At 39.8% G+C, this 11878-nt stretch overlaps 1 protein-coding gene across 1 annotated transcript in view; it reads right to left on the reverse strand.

The window, feature by feature from the left end:
• The window catches only part of LOC101850726, a gene marked incomplete at its 3' end in the record, with an annotated part of 13778 nt that extends 3938 nt beyond the window's left edge, over window positions 1–9840 (reverse strand). Inside the window, 2 exon segments of the mRNA XM_013083482.2 lie at window positions 412–450; window positions 9115–9840. Coding sequence (XP_012938936.1) covers window positions 412–450; window positions 9115–9234 — 159 coding nt within the window.
• Between the last annotated feature and the right edge of the window lie 2038 nt (window positions 9841–11878).

Consider the following 11878-nt stretch of genomic DNA (forward strand, 5'->3'; position numbering starts at 1 on the left):
CCCCCCCTCCCTTGAGAAAAAAGACAAGAACAAACAAACAGGAATACTGACGTACCCAGGGACATAACATTGTTTCTGACGAAATAACCATGCCTTACCTTGGGGCAGAAGGTACATAACTAAGTATGTTTTCTAATTCTTGGAATTTGGGTGATGAATTACTTCCCTTCAACATGCAGTGTTTGAGCATTCTTTAATTAAATCAAAATCACGGCTGGTCTATCAAGCGGCCAAATAAATTTAGATTTTAATCGATTCCACTGTAACTGTCATTCCCTGCATTTGCTTTGACATCATTTCATTAACGTTACAACTCAAACATTTTCACTGAAGTTGGGGAAATAGTCCAAGAGAATGGAACTTATATGTTTCTTTAAAGAAAAAATCATAGTCTGTTCGACCAGGACTCACCTCTGGTAGAATGTCTTTGCTGATTCCTTTGTCAACAGCCTGAAATCAGAATCAAGTAGTTTCACTTTATATAAAAATCACTCAATTAGGCCTGCTAGTCTAATCACTTACACATCTCTCATACAAGCAGCATCTCTGTATCCTTTATTGTTCAGGAAGAGAGAAGATAACACTATCAGCAAGTTCAGAATTAAACTCTTGCAAAGAAGACAAACCTTACTAAATGGAATAAAACAATACAAATAAAATTTAATGTCCAAACCAAACCACGTCCCAACAACAACCTCCCTTCTGATGGTACCATCAGATTTTATAATGACTAAACTAAAATCTTGAGTGAAAAATTTATAAGACTATTGCAACGCTGTTGACGCTCTATTATTAGCTGAGAAAGCAATGAACTCGGAAGAAAAGAGAATTTACTAAACCTTTTTTGACAACAGAAAACCATCATCATTTCCATAGTAATAACTTTACTAGCATAGCAAGGGAAGATACCAAGTTAATGGGTCATCCTTTCAATATTGCGTACATGAACTCCAAAGAATTCTCTAAATAATAAAACAATAGCTTCACTATGACACAGATGATGTTCTTTTTATCACTACTATAATACGAGCACTCTATCGAGATCACTATCAATATTTTTGGGATACAACTGGTTTACCAGTCACTCAGCCTAATGGAGCCATTGCCAAAACGTGAGACTTACGTGAGACTCACTTGAGACTTAGTGGTGCAAAAATGTTTTTCTTACCAATTTGACTCCATTTTCTGTCGGTGATCGACTGACATTTAGAGTTCATATTCCTGCGTTATCAGAGCAAAGAGATTCAGGGTTTTGGAGATATGGGTCTATTGGTTTGGAAACCACTGTATTTCTTGTACTCGTATGTAACAGTGGTGACAAAAACAGATAAGTAGCAAGGCAAATTATAGACTTAAAATTCCTTTTATATAGTAAACAAGGAATTTATTCACTATGCTATTAATTCCATTCATAATGGTAATAAAAATGACAAGCATTGTAACAATGATGCAGTGCACAGAACATGTAATGATTGTTATGAACAAAACAGGACATATTTTTATTGTCATTGACAACACATCACAATAGTAAAAGGCTGTGCAAATACATTTATCAAAGCCTCAGTACCAGAAAAACATGTGCAAAACAACTTTAAACTAATATGAGGCAAAAGCACAAAGTCAATGGGGCTGACTTGTACAAAACAGTGATGACAAACATGATGTACCTAACAATGATGACACAATGTACTGGAAAAGACAAAGTCTTGTCTACAGAGAAAAGTATGCACTTTAAGACTTCCGTAAATCTACCGTTTTCTTGAAGAAACAATTTACAAGGTGTGCATCATGCTTCAAGTCACTTGACGAGAAGACTAAATTAATTGTTAACAGTCAGCTCACCACAGGCAGAACAAACTTGGCAAATAACTGTGGGGTGAACAGTCACCTGAGTGTATCCCCAGTAGGCACTTTGTGCCTCATCCTGGTTGCGACAAGTATAATTTTCAGCGAAGTCGACAACCATCAACACAGAAGATGAGGGCAAAGAGTCCCTGAGAATATGAAATTGATTGCCCAGCCACAAATCACTGAATTTGTTAAACACAAGACCTTGTAATTCAACAAACAGGGAGCCAACAAGACATCCAACAGGTACTTTTTCCTTCACTTTCATCATCTTCGATGAATTTCCCTCCCGCATCTGCTCCCAACAATGAAAGCTGCTAGACTGAGTTAGCACATCAGGTATCAGTGACCCACTCACGGAATTCTCGCCTCATATCACACAATGTACAATTTCAAAGAGACTAAAGATCTTGTTTCTTAGTGAGAAATGAGTTTCAAACTTTCACTTTCACTTTAGAGTTACGAGGGACGTCCCGAAAGTAAGTACCGTTTTAAAATAATTATTAAAGAAATAATTTTCTCAATAAAAACGATTTATTTTTGAAAACCTCATATATCTATTATCTATTTGTGGTGGCCGAATTTTGCTATTCAAAAGGCTTTTTAAAGGCTGCATCATTCGACATGCGGTTTTCGCCAAAAAATTCTTTAAAATATTCTCCAGGCATGGCGCCCTTGGTTTTTTCAGTTTTGAGACAGTTTTGCTGCAAAAAACAAAATTTCTTTATTTCGCCGATCGCTTTTGTAGGCCGACGCTTCTGTCTCTGTAATTTTAGAAAACCCGGAAGTGATATTTCGCGAGGTGCGTTTTGTTTTGAGAGTATAGATCTAGACCTTATAATTTTTTTCATCTCTCAAGATTTATTGCCCCATTCCATTAGAGAGTAAATATAGCAGGCCAATGACTTTAAGTTGATGTTAAAGCACCGGTCTAGACAGTCAGAGAACGGTTAGTATAAGAACGTATAGCACCGCCGATCATTCCTTTCATCGAAAGGGGGCCCAGCTAGTATATATATATATGACTACTTCTCTACGTAGTCACCAGAACTGTTGAGGCATTTGTCGTAGCATGGGACGCACTTCTGAATGCCTGCATCGTAGAAAGCTGCCGCCTGCGATGTCAGCCAATGTCCAGTCTCTCCTGTGAGATCAGCATCTGAGTCGAAGTCCTGCCTGGCCAAAAAACCTTTTCAAATGCAGGAACAGATGAAAGTCACTCAGAGCCAGGTCCGGGCTGCACGATGAGTGCTTCAACTGTGCAGACTTGTGAGGAGTTGCATTGTTGTGAAGCAGATCAACGCCGTCGCTAAGTATTCCGCATCTTTTGTTTGAATCGCTCTACGCAGTTTTTTAAAGTGTGTTGCAGTACACATCAGAGTTAACTGTCATCCCATTTCCCCAAAATTCTACTAAAAGAACTCCTTGCCTGTCCCAAAACACTGTACACATGACTTTTTTTCCTGATGCGGCCTGCGTAGAGCGATTTTTTAAAAAAGACGCGAAATGCTTAGCGACGGCGTTGTTCTGCTTCACGACTATGCAACTCCTCACAAGTCTGCACAGACCCAAAACCTGATCGCCTCCTTCGGATGAGTACCCATCGTACAGCCCAGACCTGTTCCTGCATTTGAAAATGTTTTTGGCCCGGCGGCAGGACTTCGACTCAGACGCTGATCTCACAGGAGAGACCAGATATTGACGGACGTCGCAGGCGGCAGCTTTCCACGATGAGGGCATTCAGAAGCTCGTCCCATGCTACGATAAATGCCTCAACAGTTCTGGCGACTACTTGGACAAGTAGTCATATATATGAGGTATTAAAAAATAAATCGTTTTGATTGGGAAAATTATTTCTTTTTCATTATTTTAAAACAGTACTTACTTTCTGGACGTCCCTTGTACAACACACCTCACATATACATAGACGATATTTATTTTTAGAAACAGGAAGAATGTGAGCCGGACTATGCCAGTAAAAACTACACACAGAAACTTTAGCAGAGTGCTCGTTCATAAAACACTTGTGAATACGAAGGAGAGGAGGAGAGGATTTTTTTAGTGACCCCCGATTTCAACACAGCCCTTTCGTCCTCGACATCACTTGCAACTTTATCCAAGTACTGAACAAAAGTGTCTCTATTTTTTTTCTTCTCCATGTAAAGCTCCCCACATCTCTTCAACTTAGATCCCCCCTCTCCCAGTAGATTTTATGCCCCGCCCCCAACTCACTAAAAAGAGTTCTCCTCACTTGCCTCTACTTTTACCAAGTTTGCTGAACAAACTTTGAATAGCAAACTTCAAACTTTGAATATCTCTTTTCACTGCAGTTGATGTTGGGGAAAAGCAAATGTTCTGCTCCCGCAGTTTGTCCTGTGTACTTTTGTTTGAGGTTGTCATGAGCCCCTTAATGACATGGGCAAATCTATTGGTTTCTTAAACCTGTTTTCTCATTAACTCTCCAAACAGCTGACTTAATAGCCCCTTTCAAACCCCATCTCCCCCCCCCCAGGTTTTGTCCCCTTGCACTCTTGCTTACTCCCTCTTCTTTTCTTTTAATTTCTTTGAATAACATCCATCCATTCATTTCCTGTTCACAGCTGTTCTCTTTTGGCTGGAATAGTTGTCCCTCATTTTTTTTTGGCTGACTTCCTCTTCCTTTCCCGAACGTCGTCCTCTTTGGCCAGTTGTGCTCAAGTTTTTTTCGGTCTGGGCGTTAGTGTGGCTCCTGCTGGGGATCCTGTCGCCTTCGCTGCTTCCAAACGATCCCTGCAAAAACACAGAGGTCCAAACATATACATTACCCAAAGAGAAGACACGTATCTGTGTCAAGGGAGGTGGAGCATCTGTTAACCTGCAATTAAATGTTGAACTAGCTGACTACAATTCATATGACAACCCAGCATACTGTACCCACGTTCTAATCTTCATGTTCAATAAGTCAAAAGTGAGGTTTGGGGTATTAATTTTGAGCTTGTCAAATGTATTTGTTAGCAAAAGAAACTAATATATCCAATCAAAGTTAGCAGTTGTCGAGCTCTCTAGTGTGGCCTGCCATATCTACCTCTTTCCAAATGTACAGTGACCTAAGCTATTTCCTGGGACTGAAATGACCTTTTAGAGTCAAGAGTGCTGTAAAATCTGAAGTAAAGGAAACAATTTAATAATAAATATGATAGCGGTGCAAACAAATCCATTGGATCCACAACTATTACTATGCAGTTTAACGCTTCCAGTGGTGGATTATTTCTGAACTCCTTACACCCTCAGCAGCAAATTATTTTTGCTTACGCTAAACTGACACACAGTAATTTCACTAAAACAGTCATGAAACACATCCCACAGAAGCTAGAAACTTGTACCATACATCATAACAACCACAAATGAATAGAATAGATAAACATATAATATATATTATATAATATATATCGATATATCTATAAGAGTTGGAAATAAATTAGGTTTTGTTTGTGTGCTTTTGTCAGCGTGTTCAGTTCAAAGTTGCTGTTAATCGCAAAACTTACCCACACAAAATTACAACAATAGTCGTGATGGCCGGTGGGGGACTAACACACGATCTTCCCGACAATAGTCAGCTCAAAAGGTTTAACAAACTTCACTGGAAAATGTTTATGTATAAAATTATACCTGTATTTTCATTGTCGTTCCCTTTGTATTTGAAGCTGCCTTGCCTTTTCCTCTTCCAACTAAGGCTTTTTGCAGTACTCCCTGGCCGTCTTTCTTTCAGCCTCCTTAAATGTTGTGTTGCTGTTGAAAATATAAACATTAGATTTCTTTGTGAAAAGGGAGTCTACTCTTAAATATTTTGAAGTGTTGGTTCTCAACAGAACACTTTGGCACAGTTGGAAGGAACAAAGGCAGGTTAAAAACAAATATATGTTCACAATAGTTACACTAAGTCCTCAAATATATAACACAGATAGGTCGAATGCAGAAGACTCAAAATCACGTATCTGTCGAACTGGGCCTGCGATCCATGTTTTTTAAAACTTCTTTATCTTTTAAGATATCCCCTTGAACTATAATTCCTCGAACTACCGAGGCCGGTCCTGACGAATTTGAGCTATCCGTGTTATATTGTTTAATGAAAATTGTCCATCGTGCTCACACCGTTAAGAACAATTTTGTATCTCTGTCAGAAAGTAATTCAGTAATTTTAACATTCAAACAAAAATACACTACACCAGTCCGAAGGAGAAACTCAGGAACACCACTCAAACAAACCTGATAAATTTTTCAACCCAAAATCTAAAAATTCAAATAAGTGCTGAAGACTATTAGATCTGATATCTAAATCACAAAAGTTCAAAAGATCCCGATAAAAAAATTCAAGCAGATACAGATTCATGGAATGATACTTACCCAACAGGGTCCTGTTTAAACTTAAAAGCAAATATTCTTGGCTGTACTGACTTTTAAGTCTTCTTCACTCCATCGCTTGCAAACGGGACAATATTGACCAGTGAAAATCTCATTGGCACCTGGATCGATGGTTAAAAAGTGCTTTAAATCAGTGTTAGTAACTAAGGGAATATAAAAAATCTCCGAAGAAGCATCCACATTCTCGGGCTGGTGTGGAACACTAGGGTTTAAACCAGTTTTGAACTGTAGACCTTAAAGGTAATCTCTTTTTTTTTTTTAGTAGAGGGTTTTACGGCGCTCGCAACAGCATAAAGGACATATGAGCGCCAAGGGTGGGTGTCAACAGAGAAGTCTTTACAGGGAATCAGACTTACTCTGCTCACCTCTCTAGCTTCAACAGCACAAGGTCTGCTTCTACCATCAAGGCACCCCGAAAATAGCGGGTCACAAGAGTGTGACAAACATACAAAAGAAGTAGAGGAAAAATGACAAGAGTAAGGATTAGGAGAGAAAAAGCAGCACTTCCCTGTTGTAGATCAGGCACAGTTATGAGCGTGACATGATGAGCCAGCCCATTTACAATTCTACGGTGCTTGAACGAGAAATGTCCCCCTTTGGGAATGGCCAAAAGACACGAAAGTCAGTGGCACTGCCGCGGGGGGTGAACGTAATCTCTGAGATACATTAAAAAAATATAGTAGAAATCTACAAAAAACAAATTGGCCGACAATAATCCATTTGAATCTAGATCTGTATGTATTAAGATTTACTAGCCAATGATACACAGCCAGAGATTACAATAGAAAATTAATAGATCCAACTGGATGGAAAATCAAGTGACATTTAGGTCTACCCTTAATCCAGAAAATGTGCCTTGCACTTACTTGTACGTCACAATGACACATAGTAAATTTCTATTTTTTATAGAATATTTCCTTTACAGTCACCATAAATCGGTTATGGAGAGGTTTATAATTCACAATATCTGAAACATGGGCAAAACTATGAAAAGAAGGGTTTAGAGACTTTAAAAATGCTTGCTTTAATAAAAGGACAATTTAATTTTTTGAACGTCAGTCTGTCTAGTACGTCTGAATGACATCCGAAGCATCATCACTTTCCACAAAAGGCTAAATCAATTTCACCACAGAAATGATCCATCAATGTGTGTTCACACATCATACACTCTTGTTCCAGGAATCCAATGTAAACACTGTAATTTCACTAAAATATTCAACAGGGTAGCATTAAAACACACAAGAAAACAGTTCGAATACGTAACAACCAATGTTAGATTACTTGTCCGTCACGTTTTAAACACGATGATGACAATGAATACTTACATTGTTCTCTTTCCACTATTTGATTCCGCTGTTCTGAGGAAGCTAGAAAGGGGAAGTTATTCTAGGAGACAAAATTATATCTCGGCACTGTTGATGATCTGTTCAAAACAAAAGCACGCCAGCCAAAATTCGAATTTCCGGTACGTCACGAAATTACGGCAATTTTGTAAAAAAACAGCTGATCAATGTTTCCTTCACACGTCGCATAGCTTTTGAAGTATTGAATAAACGACGAAAAGCAAAAAGATTAAACCAGCTCTGGTGATTCTACTGAATAATGATGCAGTTTTTGAAACACGCTAGTCTAGTGACGACATGACGAATGTAAAAGCAATCTGAATTGTTTGTCTTTATTTGCAAGCAACGATTTCGTGAGCAAATTAACTTTTCTTGATGAGAAATAGCAGTAGATCTTAGCACACATGAAAAAGAACCACATACTAAATTAGGGTCTTGGCGCTTTTTCGGTAGTTCCCACCCCCCTTATTTGATAGAGCCTGACCTACATCTAGATCTATATATACGTTTGATTCGCGGCAAGCTAAGATGTCAAACCTAACAACTGCAAACATTAAATTGTGGTAAAATTCAGGGGGGCATGCCCCCCTGAAACCCCCCACCTTGCTTTTATTAGGTCCCCCCTGACACCCCCCTACTCTTGGGGCCATAACCGGCGAATAACAAATGCGGGGTGGGAACTACCGAAAAAGCGCCCATTTTTGAAAGTATGAATAGGTATACACACACTCAAAATGAGAGTCCAGGAATCACAAAAAATTTCGAACATTTTTGTCACAAAATTTACCAACTCAAGATTGCAATGCTGACGTGGGGTCTGAAACACCTAAAGCAGGTTTTGCATCCTAGTTTTGGATGAATAATACTTTAAGGCATCCCGTTTTAAGCACATTAATGTGAGATGTCATGTTTTTCCCCAAGTTTTGGCAATGAAAGTGGCTATTCTCACCCGCCCGGAAGTTCTCGCAAGATCAACTCCTCCCCTCTTCTCTCTCTCCCTGTCTCATTCTGAATACTGTCTATCGGTGTGGACGATCAAATTGACCAAAACAAAGTTTAAAAATGATGTTAAAACACAAAAGTAAATTCATTTGGTTGTCTACAAAGATGCTACGGCTATTTAACTTTTCGAATCGAGCCGAACTACGCGGGTCGCCATTTTGTTTTGCCCGGAAATTCTCACGCTACTCCTCTCTCTCTTTCTCTCTCTCTCTCCACTGCCCACAGACAAAATTGTACGCTTTTAGTAGGCTACAGTTGTAATGGAACGTTTGTTCACGGCACAGAATTCTACAATTTTTCTGTTATCACGGTGTAGAATTCTGTGGTATAGGGTGAACGCAAAATTTGGTGAACGCGCACCGGGTGAGAATAGCCACAAGACTCGCCTGCACTATTCTCACTCCGGGTGAGAATAGAGGTGGCCTTTGGCAATGGCTCAGTGATGAAATCTCGACAAAAATTTAAGTCTAAAATAAATTTTAAACTTTTATTTATCCGTTTCACAGCCATAATCACTCACTTGCATCGTTTCCCGATTTCTGTTCATTCGTTCCTCCCGTAAAACACCATAATTTGGAACCTCTATCTCAACATGAGTTAGATCCAATGGTAGATGAGCCCCAGAAGAAGGTGACGTCATGGCTACTGTTATAGAGTAGCAGGAATCTAGCTTTTCGGTTAATTACTAAGGCCAATAACAGCTTAGACAGATCAAGTATTGCTTTTGAACTTTAAGTAGACTGCAACTTCAAAAAATCTTTTCTTTCCATGTCAAACAACGGATCAGATGTGCAGCCAACTCTGAGAAGAATGGCTTTCACTTGAGACTAAAAAAACAAATCAAGATCTGCTAAAATCCAACATTGGGAATTAAATTTCCGTTCAGTCAAGGGATAGCAAAAAGAAAAGAGTACAGCTGCTGCTACAGCAGCATTTCCTACTTTACTATGTTGTCATTTGTGTGAGTTGCCTTCTGTAGCAGACTACCACAGCGTTCGTGGTCGTTGATCGACGGCAGCAAATCTGTCTGAACGGGCAACAAGTTTACTTTCAACTCAAAACACAGACTGAGCATTTTCTTAAAAGCTAGATTATATACACATCAGATGAGAGGGTTCTCTTTGGATCAACTATTGCCAACCATCATTCTGACCGAACTCGGTTCCCTGCCTAGATTTTAGCTGCTATTACAACATTGTTCATAATTCGTACAGCTGAGCTTCACTTTGTTGTCATAGTTGTTGTTTATGAATGGCTTCCCTTTACAATCTCCCGGAAGAGTTCTATAAATAGATTCCAAATTTTTATACTGCTAGGACTGTGTGGATAACACTCGCCATCAAAACGTCTAGTCCATAATTTTGAGGTACATGAGAGAGTATATTAATATAATAATACATGTATGTATTATGGTCTTTGGGTACATGCAAAGAGCTTACTGTAAACTCATTGGGTACAAGGTAACAGTACTTGTACTTCCCTGTCTGTCCAAGTCGCTTTAACCCCCTTGCTGTACACCAAGGACCTTAAAATTAGAACATAATTATAATCTGTTTGCTGTAGACTCATCACATAGCAAGGTACCAGTAGTCTTATTAAATAATACTAAAAGGATAAAGAATGAACAAAGGTATCCATTGTTTTGAAACTCCTGTCAGGATTTAGCACTTTATCTTTTTTATTAAATTGCAGGCTTCAGGCCTACTTGAAAATTAGGCATAGAAACATTTGAAAGCAATACAGCTTCATCATTATAATATAGCGGGGTGTGTGAGGCATTGAGATTTGAAAAGAGAGACAGAGACAGACAGAGAGAGAGAGAGAGAGAGAGGAAGGGGGGGGGGGGGTTGTCTATTAATTGGAATGACAAGTATGGCCTGGTGTGCCCATTGAACATGGTAGGGATTTGGAATATTATAATATAGTCCATATTATGATGTAGGCCTAAAAGAATAATGATACATTAATTTTTTTTTCCTTTAATTAACTGCTAACTTCTTGTTTGCCAATTTATTAAAAATCATTCTACTTTTTTTTTAGATGATCTTTATTTTCTTTAAAACTAAATATATCTGTTTTCCTATTACGGGATCAATATGCCTTTATGCAGTTGCGAGTGTTGTAAAACCTTACTAAAACATAAAACAAAGCCATTACCTTATGATGGAAAAAGACGCTCACTGCAGATTTGCTTAGGAAAACAGAATGCTGACTTATGTTGCCATGTTTTGACTTTTCCATGGCCATAATTAATGTTTCAGACATGGTAATTTCGGCTTATTTTTTTTATTATTATTATTGACCGACTCTCGGGATGCCTCCAGTCGAAAAGCCTCACTTTCAGAAGTCATGGGACCACGCCAATTGCCAACGATTGATCGAGGAATTAAGACCGAATCTGAATCAGCGCCGCCTGGCTTGTCTTAACTCCTCCAGCCAATCATACAGCGGCGCCTGGCTTCACGCACTCCCTTCTTCTTCCCGTCGGTTAATTGTCTCCTCGACAATGACAGCCTCCGTACCGGAGTGGCGACGAGACTCGGCCTCAAAGTGTGCGAGCCTCACACAGGCCGATGTGGATCACCAGTCGATAGCTTCGGCCTACACCCACTCTGTCCTGTTGTCGAAGTGGTGGTCGTTTCCCACGTCACGCCCCCCTCAACGACATCGTGAAGCATGCGCTCGATGCATCTGGCCTACATTGCATCCTTGAACCCTCCGGCCTCGACCGGGGCGTCGACAAAAGGCCGGATGGCATCAACATCTTTCCATTCGAGGGTGGCAAAAGCCTCGTGTGGGACGCCACATGCTCCGACTCGTTCTCACCGCCCGCTGTCCATCGCCTCCTCTGCCTCTGCTCCCTGCAGCATCGCCAAGAAGGTAGAAGAGTCCAAAATTAGAAAGTACGCAGGCCTCAACGACTGCAACCACTTCGTCCCAGTGGCCGTCGAAACATCCGGCGCTCTTGATCCCCTGACGACCCAGTTCTTCCAGAAAGTTGGTCGTAGGTTAAAAAACGCCACAGGTGACCCACGAGAGACGAGATGGTTGTTAAAGAGAATCTCTCAGGTGATCGTTAAGGGTAACGCCTTTTCAGTATTGGCAGCCCACTGGCGCACGAGCGATGAATTACAGCTCCCGATAGACAGATGGATAGATTGGTGGATAGACGGATGGATAGATAGATGGATAGATAGATGGATGTATAGATAGATAGATGGATGGATGGATGGATAGATGGATGGATAGATGGACGAATGGATATATAGATAGGTAGATAGATA

Source organism: Aplysia californica, unplaced genomic scaffold (assembly GCF_000002075.1).
Source record: "Aplysia californica isolate F4 #8 unplaced genomic scaffold, AplCal3.0 scaffold00235, whole genome shotgun sequence".
NCBI lineage: Eukaryota > Metazoa > Mollusca > Gastropoda > Aplysiida > Aplysiidae > Aplysia > Aplysia californica.